This window comes from Anguilla rostrata, chromosome 10 (genome assembly GCF_018555375.3).
Source record: "Anguilla rostrata isolate EN2019 chromosome 10, ASM1855537v3, whole genome shotgun sequence".
Lineage (NCBI taxonomy): Eukaryota > Metazoa > Chordata > Actinopteri > Anguilliformes > Anguillidae > Anguilla > Anguilla rostrata.
The window spans coordinates 3499365-3514273 of NC_057942.1; the positions used below are offsets into that span (position 1 = coordinate 3499365).

Sequence of the window (14909 nt, forward strand, 5' to 3'; positions counted from 1 at the left end):
GCAAATGAGATGTCTTGTCATGTAAAAAAAAAAAAAGGGAAAACAGTTCTTTATTTACCAACGATCTGGAAGATTCGCAAAGCACGACAACAGACGCTTGCAAACAGAAGTAAAACATGAATACATGAGACATTACGTAAATCGCTTTTACGACAAGCAAAAAACGGCTGCTAATGATTATCTTAAATAATTCACATAATACAATTTTTTTGTAATAAGAGAAAGGACAATTGAAAAAGGTTTTACTTCTGGAGAGTATTTGTATCTATAATATATATAACTGTAATAGTGGTACAAAGTTACACCGAAGGAAAAGAGTTCAAGTTGCATGTAGAGTTTTTACTCCTCGCTGACGCTGGTTTGTTTGCGACTGCAGTACTGCAGGACGTCCCTGATGGAGCTAGGCGTTCTGCTGAAATCCCACCGCAGTTTGGTTTTATTCTCGGGGAGACTGTGTGTGTGTGTGTGTGTGAGAGAGAGTGTATGTGTGCATGTTTGTAAGAGTGTATGTGTTTGTGTGTGTGTGTGTTTGTAAGGGTGTGTGTTTGTATTTACAGCATGTGTGTGTTTTGTCTGAAGGGTGTTTGTGTGTGTGTATGTACAGTGTATGTGCTTGTTTTGCCTGTAAGGGTGTGTTTGTGTGCATGTACAGTGTATGTGTTTATTTTGTTTGTAAGGATGTGTGTGTGTACAGTATGTTTTTGTTTTGTCTGTACGGGTGTGTGTGTGTGTGTGTTTTGTCTGTACGAGTGTGTGTGTGTGTGTTTTGTCTGTACGGGTGTGTGTGTGTTTTGTCTGTACGGGTGTGTGTGTGTGTGTGTTTTGTCTGTACGGGTGTGAGTGTGTGTTTCGTCTGTACGGGTGTGTGTGTGTGTGTTTGTATGGGAGTATGTGCGTGCATGCCTCTCCCAGTTCAACCCCCGGTCGTGCAGCAGGGGGCGCTGTTGAGGCCTTCAGTGTGGAGCAGCTGCAGGTGTAAACAGCCTGTGCGGAGTGCTGTGCAAAAAAACCCCAAAAAAAAACGACTCCTGCGCAAACGGGACAGAGGAAGAGAGAACGGAAGCACCCAAAATCATTTCAGCCCCCTTTGCCCCGGTGCAGAGGGTGAAGCTAACCAGGCTAGCATGCGGGGGGGGGCAGGACGCGGGCTAACGGTAACGCACGTGAGCTTCACGTGAGAAAGCACTCCATCCCTCCTCCCACTGGGAAGATGTCCCTTCCATTGCAGTCTAAAGCAGGGGTGGGGGTGGAGAGGGGGGTAGGGAAGTATTAAAAATTAAACAAAAGTATAAAACAGTAAGGAGGTCTAGTGTTATTTCCTGCGGACTCTCCTTATTCAATTCATTTAAATAGACAATAAACTCTGAGATTCCCGGACACTGTTGAGACCCAACATGGCCACTCCAAGCACATTTCAATCTTTACTTGTAGTATTTTCTTTTTTTCTTTTTAATTGAGTCTTGTGTCCCCTTTATTGTCCTTGGATTGTTTACAGTTTAAAAGCACCATTATTTTAGCAGTCATTTTCTTTTCCTTTATTCCCATGTTCTGTTTTTTTTTTTCCTCAGCCATTTAAAAACTCCTCTTGTTGTTGCTCTGGGAGTTTTTCGGGACGGTTACACAAAAGACAACAGCCCCCATTATGATGGCGGAGGAGGGCCAGAGGGGGGACGGTTTTAAGGGAATGTGGGGGGAGGGGGGGCAGGGGCTGGGGCTAAAGGGGGAGGGGGGGGGGGTGAGCAGTCTCCAGAGCACCTGTGTGTCTTCCCTGAGGTGACCCCTCTTGTTTTGGAGGTAGGGCAGCCCCCGCTAGGTTCCTGTCGCCGTGGGGCGGGGCTTAATTACCGGTGTCTGGATCAGTGGGTGGATGTCAGAGTCTGTGGGGTGGGGGTGGGGAGGTGGGGGGAGTGTCTGCTTCTGTTGCCCCCCCCCCCCACCCCACCCCCACTTCGGACGTTTCTCTCGGAGCTCTGGTTGGATTTTGGGCTACTTGCCCAGCTCCTTGGCGTCGCGGCCGAGCGGGAGGGTCGCCCGGGGTGGGGGCACGCCCGCCCGCTTGTCCCGGTAGTACCCGGGCGACGTGGTGCCGTACGGCCCGTCCCCCGAGCCGTCGGGCTCCGTCTCTGTTGGAGAGAGAGGAAGAGGAGGAAGAGGTGGGGCTGTGCTGGAGCCGCCAAAACCCGGAGCAGAGGGACCGCGAAGAGAGCGACGCGGCGGGTCCCGGCGCCAGAACGTCCCGTCCACCCCCCCGAACCCGCGCGACACCCGACAATACAGCCAAAACACCCCCAAACCGCTGGCAGACCACCGCCAAAAAAAACCTGTTTCACTGTTCAGCTGTTTCTCCTCTTCTCCATCTGAGTTCCCCGGGCTAACTGCTCGACAGCATTAAGCTCAGAAATAAGCAGCTATCCCAGCTATCCCAGCTATCCCAGTTATCCCAGTTATCAGAAGGCTGCAGTCAACCCTGGAAAACCTGGGTCAGGTACTTCAACGTATGATGCCGGGAACAGCTGAACAACTCATGCAGATCCCTGAGGATTTTTAACAAAGTTATTCACTAACTAAAAAGGACGCAATCATATGTTAATCTGTCCATCCATCCATCCATCCATACATCTACTATCTAACCCGCTTGTTCCTGGTCAGGATTGGGGTATCGGCTGGAGCGTATCCCAGCATGCACTGGACGAGAGACAGGTCTCCAATCCATCATAGGGCACACATACCATTCACTCACACACTCATACCTATCGGCAATGTCCAATTACCTAACCTGCCGAGCCAGCATGTCTTTGGACAGTGGGGGGGAAACCCACACAGACACAGGGGAGAACATGCAGACTCCACACAGAAAGGCCCCAGGAGGCCTTACAGTATTTGACTCAGATCTGCAGCAGGCTAGCCTTGGGGCGGCGGCCTGGTCTGCCTCGGGTGGCGAGCGGGAGGCGCAGGACAGAGCAGGACCTGTGGGGGGGGGAGGGGGGGTTACCTGGCCAGATGATGGCCTCCAGCAGAGTCACTCTGCGCGTCAGCAGCTCGAGGTCGGCCTGCATGTCGCGGAACATCTGCAAGCTAACGTCCTATCGGAGATCGAGAAGAGTGACACGGGGGGATTGGGAGGGAGGGAGGGAGGGGCGCTGGTCCTAGGGCCGCCCGGCGCCGTCCACACCCCCCCCCCCCCCCCCCGCCCGTAGGGGGGAAAGGGGGGGGGCCAAAAAAAAACCCCGCCCCGCCTGACCCCTGCCTAAACCTGAAGGCTGCCCCCTCCTACTCACCATGGATACCGATCATAGTCTCGAGGATTAAAACCCTCTCGGCTAAGATCTTCAGCGCCTCTCGGATTTGGTGTATCCCGTCCCCCTGTGAAAATAGATACAGCCGTCAAGGTATGGGGCACAGCCAAACAAGCGCTCGCCAAGGTGCACCCCCCCTCTCTCTCTCTCTCTCTCTCCCCTCCGGCAGTTAGAGGGTTAAAAACCGGTCACCCCCCCAGACCCCCCCAAACCCCCACCCCTGGCTAACCCCTCCCCCCCCACCCCACCCCCCTGGTCTCTCTGGCCATGCTGCAAGACCAGGCAAACTGCAAACGACATGCACGTCACACACTGCTCGAGACTCACAGAGGAGGAAAACGGCACTGAAACTAAACGAGATTAGTCTTCATCAGAGCAACGGCCTTCACTTCCCAAAGGGCTCAGTCACTCACAGAGAGCATTCCACTGCACAGAAACATGCTGATTACAGTTGCATCGATGGAAAACCAGTGTGACAGAGAGTGGCTGGCACTCCACCTGTTCAGATATGATTACTTTCTTCTAATCTTACAAACTATTCCTTTTGGGCTCAATTGGAAAAAAAAAATGTTTTAAAATGTCACTACGTGAGCATCATTCAGACATGTCGACCAGTCAGCATGAAGGGGTCCCTGTCCCCCACTTCGAAACAGAACAGCTAGCCAGTCTAAATCAATCAGTCATGCCATGGGTATCATCCCCGAGTCTCCAACTCTTCTCCACTGAAGTTCTGATGCTCACAAGCACAGAAGTTAGTAACAGGATTAGGATTTGTGAGAGTTTGGGGGGGGGGGCTGTTAGGTTGTTTCATGTTGAGTATCAGAACTTGCAGGAGACTTAGGTGAAAATCAAGGGATCCAGTGGTATCTGTGTTTCAGTTTATTTTATCTTCCGTTAGCCGTTTCAAAGTGTAACCAGGACGCTTGTGGACCTTGAAGTCCACGCTGTGTGTCTGAGTCTAGTAGGCCAGGGGCCCCCATACAGTGTGAAGAAAGGGGAGGTTTCTCCTGGTCTGAAGAAGACAGCAAGATTGAGAGAAAATGGCAGGAAAGGAGCTGTTCACAGAGATAACAGGACAAGCGAGGCCATTCTGGATCATTTCTAAGTTTAAATGTCAACAAAGGGCATTGTGATAAATAAACCCCATTGTGTTTTTTTTAAATGTTTGTACACAATCGTATTGTTTTATCTTTGTTGGCGATGGGCTTTATTGACCAATGACAGTCTTTAAAATCACACTGGCGCCTGTCCGGTTTATCTCTGTAATCTACACGAAGGCAGGGTGAGTTTACAGCAAAGAACATTCCCAGCAGCACACTGGCTTACGATGGAACCATGCAGCCATGCATTGTGGGACACTGGAGGATAGCTGTATCCATTACACATATTCCCCCCACCCCCCCACCCCACTCCTGATCCCACCACCAAACCCGCCACCACTGTTCCCACAGTAAATAAACATGAAGCATCTGGCATATACGTTCCACCACGTGGAATTGGTGGAGAAATGCGGGTGTTTGTAACAATCGAAATCTGGGGGTTCCAAACGTGCAGAGGTAATCCCAACTTCGTCCAGTGGGTGGCGCCACTTCCTCCACCCATGTCCATTCAAATTAACACTAGCACTGTGCATATGCACCACTGACCGAATGCACCAACTAAATAGAAAACTAACCAGCCTGTTTTATTTTGAAAAATGACAGCACAGTCAGGGTAGAGAAGTTTCCGTGTTTTGTGTGGAAATACTTGGTTGAAACCACCCACTCACTTGTTTCTTTTTTTAAACTACCAGCAGAAGACTATGAATGTACAGTATGCAAGTTCACACGCAGGTAGGTGTGTATGAATGTGTGTGGAAGTATATGCCAAGTGCGCAGGCTTAGAATGTGACTGTGAATGGTAGCCATGGAGACAGCTGCTTGCAGAGGGAGGAGCTTAGGGGTCAGACAGGACAGTTGTTTTTTTTTGTTGTTTTTTTTAAGGGCAGCAGTCGACAGGGGCCATCAGGACCAGCAATCACCACATGAACAGCGACACAGTACACCAGCAAACATTCACGCACGTGGAAACCTCAACATCTGGACATTGTCATGTAGCTGATTTCATGCACACACAAAACAATAACTCAAGAGTACTGTCAATGCGTTCTGCACAGAAAATCACTTAATACATAACACAAATTAAGCCTTTTTTTTTTTGGAAAACACACAACAGACAATGGTGGAGTTTCCAGAGGAGATTTAAGCCTACAATGCACCTGCCCGTTAGTGTATATATACACATATATAAAGATATACTTTTAAAAACTTTTAAATATTTTGGCTGACATATATCAAGCCAATGCCAATTATAACCTACAGAGGCTTGGACAGGCTTGAGCCTTTAATGTTTCCAATGAACGCTCCACAAACGACATCTACACCAGCATGATCTGTACATGAGCACTTTACACACGATGAAAGTGGACACTGGACAGACGGACATTGAACAGACAGACACCGGACAACACAGACACGACGACAGTCAAGAAGAGTCATTAGCACTGAAATTCCCTTACGTCCAATATTTTCTTAGCATACGAGAAAGAAGCAAAACAAAAAAAAAGCAATAAATACAACAGAACAATAACAAAAGAGGCGTTCTACACTGATCACGTAGTTTGAGAATATTTAAAAACTGCGGAGGATTCCTTTTTTCCCCCCCAATTTTTCATCCTTTTATTTGTTCAGCAGTGTGACATCACAGAGGAGACTGTGATGTCACAGTCAGCGACGCGCTGAAAGAGCGGAACCCCGCGGCCCTGCTTTTGGCAGGCTTACCGGCAGTCCTTTCTCCCCCGGCTCGCCCTTCGGTCCCGGTGCACCCTGGGAAATAAACGCGGAGAGATGTCAGACGAAAGCTACGCAATGCGCGGGGACTGAGACCGGCTCGGGGGGGGGGGGGGGGGCTGTCGAAAACACACTTTTGTTGTAAAACAAATTTACTTTGACAGCAGAATCATAGGCACTGTCGCAAACGCAGCAGATTTGGACAATTGGACCCAAACGGACTTAAAATCAAATCTTGACATTTACCCATGTTTGACATGTGGAGAAAATCCCCCCCCCCCCCATCTCCGCCCCCGGGTACTGGTTCTGACGCAATGAATTCCGGAATGTACTGCAGTCCCGACTGTGCCTGGGCCAACTGTGGCCGAGAGTCCCATGGCTGCTGGCCGTGTCATCACCCACAGAAAGGAGGCTTTCTATTGGTGGAGAACCACCACCACCACTATCCCACTTGCACAACGGCGGTTCCTCTGGTCATTTGGGGGTGCTTACCGACTCTCCTTGGAACCCGCGTTCCCCCGGATACCCCAGAGGACCCTGCAAAGTCAGAGCGGAGATTTAGGTAGGTGTTCGGGTTCTGGAACACAGGGGTGCTGACTGTGATCCCGCCAAAAAAAATACACCTACCCTCTCCCCTCGCTCCCCCTTGGGGCCCGCGGGACCCCGAACCCCGGGGACCCCGGGCTTGCCCTGCAGGGAGAGACACAAAAAGCGCACGCGGTCACTACGGGACATCCCGTTACAGACGACAGCACAGAACCACCCCGCGACTGTGAGGGGTAAGCATACTGTGTGTGTGTGTGTGTGTGTGTGTGTGTGTGTGTGTGAGTGTGAGAGAGTGTGTGTGTGTGTGTTCGAGTGTGTGAGCGTCAGAAATAACTATAAATGTCATGAAGACTAAAAATCCCACGTTCACATCGTGCTTCCTGTCTGCTGCCCACAGGCCCCTCCTTTCCCATTGGCTAGCCCCTCCCACCACATGCCCCGCCCACCGTCCCGACCCCACTCACGTTCAGTCCTGGCGGACCTGCAGGTCCCGTCGGCCCCACAGGACCCGGTGGCCCTGCGTGACAGGAGACGAAATAATGAGGAACCCGACCGCACCCCCCTCTCTCTTTTTACTCTCCTCCTACGGACTCTTTTTAAATAAATGAGGAAATCAAGCTTGAATCAGCACACTCTTCTCCAGATCCTGGTCAAGGGGTTCTTTAAAACAGGACACAGCTTCACAAAATGTAGGGGAAGGGGACTGGGCAGGTTGCCCAAAACAGTGGCGGTAAGGAAAGGGATGGACAGACAGACAGACGGACGGACGGACGGACTGACAGACTGACCTACGGGACCAGGGGGTCCGGGGGGCCCCGCTGGCCCTTGCACAGGGACCCCCTGCGAGTCGAGGAAGGTGTTGGAGAGGAAGGGGTCTCCAGTCTGGCCTGTTGGAGGGAGAGAACACACAAAATCAGGGGCTGTTTAATAAACAGAGAGAAAAAATTACTCACAAGCACGTTGCTAATCTTCACCACCAGGTGGCGCAAATATGCCACAAATTTACTTGGGAGACTTCACATTACCTGATGGTATGAGCAAGTTTTATCTATGTATAAATAGAAATATAGACGCAAATGCACATAAGAGAGGTTTAAGAATAAAACAATTACCATTATTATTTTGCTATACTACATGAACAATAGACATGCTAATCTCCATGTTTCCATATGCTCATTTTAATTTATTTTAGAGGCGAATGGAGCTGGAATCTCTCCTCGTTCCGTTGATGATGGGGGAGGGGGGGGGAGGAGATAAAGCCTGTCAGCGAGACACGTCCGTTAGCTGCCAAACTCCACACGCTCCCTGCCCCGTCCCGCTAACTATAGCCCTGGAGAAAAGAGGACATTCACCCGCTCTCTCTCTCTCTCTCTGTCTCTCTCTCTCTCAATTCAAATTCAAATTCAAATTCAAATGTTTGTCTCTCTCTCTTGGTCAGCCCACATCATTCCGTCTCTGCATACAATACTCCCAATAAACACCACAGATGGGAAAGTTCAGAGGTCAGAAAGTAAAAGTCCTGCCTTGTGATTCTTCCACCCATGAACTCAGCCCAGCTGATTTCACTGAATCAGCTCAACCTCCTGGCTGAAGACTTGTGCTGATCAGCAAATCCAGGTGATTGGGACAAAAACACTGGGGAGGACTTTTACTTTCTGGACCTGGATTGTGCACCTGGTGTGTGTGTGCCCTGCAACGGTCTGTCCAGCATGTATTCCTGCCTTTCACACAATGCATGCTGGGATAGGCTTCAGTCCCCACCCCCCCCCCAACCCCCCAAACAACCTGGATTGATGGATTGATGTTTACAAAGTGCCGCTTAAACAGGGTGCTCACAGTGTACAGCAGTAACAGCTGTCACTAATGGATGCTCCGGACCGCCTCAGATTTAACAAGTGTTTGTGTCGAGTGGACGCGGGCCGCACGTGTAGGTGGTGGGTGTGTTTTTTTTTTAGACCGAGCACGCATTATCACAGGCGGCGTGTGCGACGCTGCTGGTGTCGCCCGATACCCGCCCACACAGCGAGGGAGAGAGAGAGAGAGAGAGAGAGAGAGAGAGAGAGAGAGGAGAGGAGGGAGGAGAGAGAGAGGGGAGGAGGGAGAGGAGGAGAGAGAGAGAGGGAGAGAAGAGGGGGAGAGGGAGAGGGAGAGAGAGAGAGAGAGAGAGATGAGAGAGAGGTGAGAGAGGGAGAGAGAGAGGAGGAGAGAGAGCGAGGAGAGTGAGAGGGGAGAAAGAGAGAGAGAGAGGAGAGAGGAGAGAGGGAGAAGAGAGAGAGAGGGAGAGATGAGGGGGGAGAAGAGAGAGGGAGGGAGGAGAGGATGGAGACAGAGAGAGAGAGAGGGAGGAGTGAGAGGGAGAGAAGAGAGGGAGGGAGAGAGGAGAGAGAGAGAGAGAGAGAGAGAGAGGGAGAGTGAGAGGGGAGAGAAAGAGAGAGGAGAGGAGAGAGGGAGAGAGAGAGAGAGAGAGAGAGAGAGGGAGAGTGAGAGGGGGAGAGAAAGAGAGAGGGAGAGGGAGAGAGGGAGAGAGAGAGAGAGAGAGAGAGAGAGAGAGGTGCGAGGGGACGCATGTGTCAATGGTGCTCGAGCGCTTGAGAGCGCGTGCGGTTTCACGCTCTCCACGGCCCTCACGCTCACAATCAGCCGCTATCATCAGAACGCCCACGCTCGACACCCTCCCCTCCCCCTGTCCCAAAAAAAGAAAAGATAGAGGGTTTTTAGAAAAACAACACAGCCGCACGTGCGCGCGGGGTTTGGCTGGAGATGGATTTCCAAACATCGCACCTCGCCCCAGGAATCTTCCCCTCAGTGGGGGGGGTGGGGGGGGATGGAGGAACCCTCTTTCCTAGACGGGAGAAGTTGATGTTTTCCAAAGGAAGACCAGCTGCAGACTCTAATTCTGCCGTTGGTTCTGTCCGGTTAAAAGGGGTCACAGTATCTGTGTCAGGAGTTCAGTGCATTGGCTCCGCCCACACGCTCACAGCCTGGACCTCTCACCAAAACACGGCCCTCTCAGGGGCTTCCACCGCCCCCGTCCAGACCCCGAAAATACTGCCCACCGACCTCCCCCCAAAACACATATAAACACACACACACATACACACAGACACACACACACAGACACACACGCACACACTCACAGACACACACACAATCACGCATATTCACACACACACGCACAAACACGCACACACACACACACGTACACGCACACACTCACAGACACACACACACACACACACATTCACACACACACACACACACACACACACACACACACACACACACACACACGCATATCCAGCTCTGAACGAGCCCTTGCACCTCTGCAGCTGTCTGCGCTCAGCACATCTGGAAGCGCTTTGCGTGACGTCAGCGGACTCATCGCCCGACAGGTCCCCTTCCCAGCGTGCGATGTGTCAGTCTGGCCCTTTGTTCCTCTGTCAAACAGCCCTCCATTTACAGCGAGGGGGCGGGAGCAGGGGCGGGGGGGGTTCCAGAAATAAAACACTAAACTGACCGAAAAAACACTTTCTGAACGCCTCCTTTTCAAGCCTCCTTGACTCAGCTCTGAAGACGAGCGTCGTTTCAGCTCTGTTTGATGTGGCAGAAACGATGAAGTCCCCCGAGCTCCCAGACTCCCACAGACAACACCACAATATGCCCATACATAGAGAGCACCATAGATATGCCCACGCATAGACAGCACCATGGATGTGCTCACACATAGACAGCACCATAGATATGCCCACGCATAGACAGCACCATAGATATGCCCACACATAGACAGCACCATAGATATGCCCACGCATAGACAGCACCATAGATATGCCCACGCATAGACAGCACCATAGATATGCCCACAGATAGATAGCCCTATAGATATCCCCTTATGGATTAAAATACTCCTTTCAAAAATTCACACATTTTTTTTCCAGAAAAACAACATTTTTGGTGGAAACCAAATGCAGTGGCATGAGTTATTTAATCACGACAGAGCTGTTTTACCAGTGAGGGTTCGGCCCTAAGCCCCCCCCCCTCCCACCCCAAACAACTGGAGGGGTGACATCATACCAGACCACCCACTACAGGGGCAAGTGCAGAGGCCCCCCCAGCCCACCTCCCCCCCAAACCTTTGTCTGTGTGGGTCCGTCGTTTCAGAAGGAGACCACTCATGACAAATGGACTCATTAAGGAGTGAGGTCACTTCCTGCTCTTTGTCCCCCGAGACCCCCCATTGTGGGCCGACAGAGGATACGGTTGATCCCCCTCCACCATCCCCCAGCACCCCCGTTTATTAGGGAGAGCTGCTGCAGATCACTGCTCCTCTTACACCTGTGTGTGTGTGAGTGCGTGTGTGTGTGCGAGAGCGTGTGTGTGTGTGGGTGTGAGTGTGCGTGTGTGTGTGTGTGCGCGAGAGCGTGTGTGTGTGTGATTGTTATTTTGTGTGTGTGTGTGTGTGTGTGTGTGTGTGTGTGTGTGCAGCAGGTGAGGGGACCTGTAATAGACCCATTAAACTGAAACACACCCCACTGCAGAGGAAGGCCGCGGCAGAGAGCCACACAAAGAGCCTGGTAAACCACGGCCCCCACACGGCCCCCACACGGCCCCCACACGGCCCCCACCGGGCCCCCACACGGCAGGTTCCCTCACCTCGGTCCGGAGACGCTCCCAGGTCTGGGATACGGGCGCCGGCGGGGGCCGGGGGTCCCGGGGGCCCGGGGGGGCCGGGGGGGCCTGGTCGTCCTCTCTCCCCGGGAAGCCCGCGTGGACCCAGGGGGCCTATGGGAGAGAATCGTCAGCGGGATCATCAACACCCCAAGGCCCGTGTGTCACACATTACAACTGATGTTTACAAACTAAAACAACAAAAAAACCCGACATCTGAGAGTGGCATTGCTGGTGGCGAAGTAGTGAGAAAATGTTAATAGTAATAATGGATAGCAGGGCAAATGTGGCAGTTGTACGAATGCTCGTTCCCCCTGGCGAGAACGAAGAGGCTCATGGGATTCCATACGCACAGCTACTTTCAGACTGATGGTCGGAGGGGACGGCTCGATCGACTGGACGAGAGGAAGGCTCGGTCGGAGCGGAGGAGACCAAGTCCCAGGTTTCACGCTACGCGGCGCGCCAGACTTCACCCATTATTATTATAATAATAACTTTATTTATGTAGCGCTTTTCAGAACGTGGTGCTAGAAGGGCTTTCCAAAACAACAACACGAGATAAAATAAACCAAAGTAACACATGAAGGTAAAATTAGACCAACAAAACACAGAGAAGAGAACACACTAGAGAAGAATCAGTAGAGACAGAGAGAGAAGAGAGAGAGTGAAAGAGAGAGGGAGCGAGAGAGACCCGTAGAGAAAGAGAGCGCAAACAGAGCCCAGGCTATCCGGTTTCATCTTTTGGCAGTCCTCTGGGTCAGGCCGATATCAACGGGGCGTAAGGGGAGGGAGGGGAGGGAGGGGGGGGGGGGCAGTGACTCTGGCTCGGCTGTAATTAACAGGAGGAGCGGATTTAATGGCCATTCACTCCCAGTGAAAGGGAGAAGCGGAGAGAACTCAAATAAACACAGTTAAATGGCGAGCAGGGCATTAGCGGCACCGGTGGGGAGTAAATTAAGAGTAGCCCCGCATCCTCTGCGTGACAGGAGGACTGATTTATGAGAGTGGGGGGACGCAGGGGGGCGGGGGGGGGGGGGCCCTAACACGAGCTGCCCCCGCCAGCTCACCTGTAGGAACCGTCGGTTGGTAACCCCAAACCCAAACCCTAATTTCACTTAGGGAACCTCACAGAGCCCCACAGTCGGGTGGGGGTTTTGGGGGGGGGGGGGGGCAGGGGACGAGGGGGGGGGGTTCAGCTGGGACGGGGCGGAGCGTCGAGCCCCCAAACAGACCGCTTCACCCCTCGGCTGCCCCCAACCCAAACTCATGACATCATTGTTTGCTCCCGTCTGGGGTAACGTTAGGCAGAGCACATCTCTCCCACAATGCATCTCTGTCCAGCTCTCCCTCCGGCACGCCAAACTTCCAACAGCGATCCGGAGGAGGGGCGTAAACTACCCAAATAACGTCCAATCACAAGCCGGATTTCCTTCCTTGTCTAAAGCCTTCTCAGGGACTACAGATGAAAACCGTTTCTTTTTTGTTTTCCATGGCTGGATCTGGCACTCTCACATAAACGTTTGCGTTGGAAACGCTGACCAGTGTCCCTCTAAATAAATAACACATTCAGCGAAATGTGCGTCCACGATACTACAAGTGTCTTTTTGTGCCAACTGCATATTCCACAATGCTGCTGTGTACTGGCTGGACATCCCATTGCCCTTGACCTTTGACCCTGTGTCTCCAGGGCGACAGTGTATTTTTACTCCAGCTGGCGGTCAGGTGATGCGGGGCGGGGGTGGGGGGGACAGGAAGTGGGGGCCCTGGGGCAGATGCCGGGCGGAGTGCGGGGCAGAAGTCGGGGGGGGTGGGGGGAGTTCCGGTTTCCTCGCTCAGGAAACACATGTCCCGTCCCCCGGCTGACTCAGGAGAAATGACGCTGCCCGGGAACGATCTCCCGGCTCTTCCCAGAACTCCGGTCGACATTCCCGCGGAATGTCGGGGCCCTAAAAAAAGGGACTCCCGCGCCTTTATGAGTTCTCTTTTCGGGCCAAACGTCCGTTTATGTTACCCCCTCACCCTCACTCAAAACTGTTCGGTGGGATATTTGGCCGCATTAGACGGAACATGCTGGACTTCAGCTTCAGGATACGGCTTATTGCATGTTTCAAAAAGACTTCTTTTTTTTTTGTTCTGCTACAAGAATAAAAAAACAGGATCAGCTGGGGAAATTCACCTAGGGGTATGCGGTCCGTTCCGTGAGTAGACATGCAAGAACAGATTTTGGAGGGCGGGGGGGGGGGGGGTTCTACAAAAAAGCTGTGTACATATGGAAGAAATAAGAGCCCAGGGCCATATATATATACCTGGCCCATGTTCGTTTCAGACTGCAGTCACATGACCATTCCCAGAAAGTGGTTCCAATTTACTTTGCCCTAAATCTCCCTTGTGGAGCGGCAGAAACAGAGCAAAGGTCAAAGGTCAGAGGGGGTCAGACCACGTTCTGCTCCAATGAGGTACGAGCAATAAGGTGTAAGTTGTGACGGCTTGGGATTGGGTGGCGGGGAGGGGAGGGGAGGGGCATTTTCTCCAGGTTAGCATTCAAAGTTGAAAATTAAAGGTGACAACCACTGACCCCTCTTTCCTATTATAAGGGCCCTTCGGGGCGGGGTTTGAAACCGTGCCGCATTTTTCCGTTGGCCCGTCCCGGGGGAAGCGCATGTGTGTGTGTGTGTGTGTGTGTGTGTGTGCGAGCGGCTCGTTTCCATGGCGAGCGACCGTGGCAACCGGCAGAGCCTCGTTTGCAGACTCTCAGAAACAGGATGCAATGACTCAGCCTCCGGTGAAAACGTTCGGAGCCGTCCCCCCCCCACCCCCGCCTCATCCGGGCGGGGGACAGAGAGGTCTGGGGTGATAACGGGACGTGACTCAGAGGGGTTTCAGTCTGGGGCTGGTGATCCACGCGCTACCTAGGTGCGTCTGCGGGCAGGCGTGTAATATCAGCGTAATGAAAATGCGGGCTCTGATTGGCAGCGTGAATCAGCGGTATAGCAGAGTCTGATTGGGCGTGATCAGCGGTAATGAAAATGCTGGGCTCTGATTGGACGAGACGTGAATCAGCGGTAATAAAAATGCAGAGCTCTGATTGGGGGAGACGTGAATCAGCGGTAATGAAAATGCTGAGCTCTGATTGGCCGCTTCTTTACCTGCCGGGCCGGGGGTCCCTCTTTGTCCGGGGGCCCCAGAGGGGCCTCTCGACCCGGGGTCCCCCCTGGGGCCGCTGGGTCCCGGAAGGCCCCTGGACCCTGACTTTCCTGAAGAGAGAGCACAGCCCGGTCACTCCCCACGTCCCACAACAAATAAAAACAAATAAGCCATATATTTTAAAGTGTATTACTCATAACAACATACAGAGAAGGCATATATTAGGAACATCTCAGAAATTGCAAAAATAGTGTATTTACAGAACATAAATCATAAGAAAGATACACACGGAAAATACATATTGAATTATAAGTTTCATTGTTATTTATATGTATGTCATATATGTGTAATAACACATTGACACATTTGTGCAATATATGTTCTGACATTAAACAGAATATAAAGTCATACACATCTCTTAAGAAGTACA

General features: G+C 51.9%; 1 protein-coding gene across 1 annotated transcript in view; it reads right to left on the minus strand.

Moving 5' to 3' along the window:
• Positions 1–33: 33 nt before the first annotated feature.
• The window catches only part of emid1 (EMI domain containing 1), a 67515-nt gene continuing 52639 nt past the window's right edge, over positions 34–14909 (minus strand). The window contains exons 8-16 of the mRNA XM_064353498.1: positions 14482–14589; positions 11321–11449; positions 7459–7557; positions 7135–7187; positions 6752–6814; positions 6617–6661; positions 6116–6160; positions 3279–3363; positions 34–2123 (exon numbers count right to left, since the gene is read on the minus strand). Coding sequence (XP_064209568.1) covers positions 1987–2123; positions 3279–3363; positions 6116–6160; positions 6617–6661; positions 6752–6814; positions 7135–7187; positions 7459–7557; positions 11321–11449; positions 14482–14589 — 764 coding nt within the window. The 3' untranslated portion in view covers positions 34–1986. The remainder of the gene's footprint in view (positions 2124–3278; positions 3364–6115; positions 6161–6616; positions 6662–6751; positions 6815–7134; positions 7188–7458; positions 7558–11320; positions 11450–14481; positions 14590–14909) is intronic.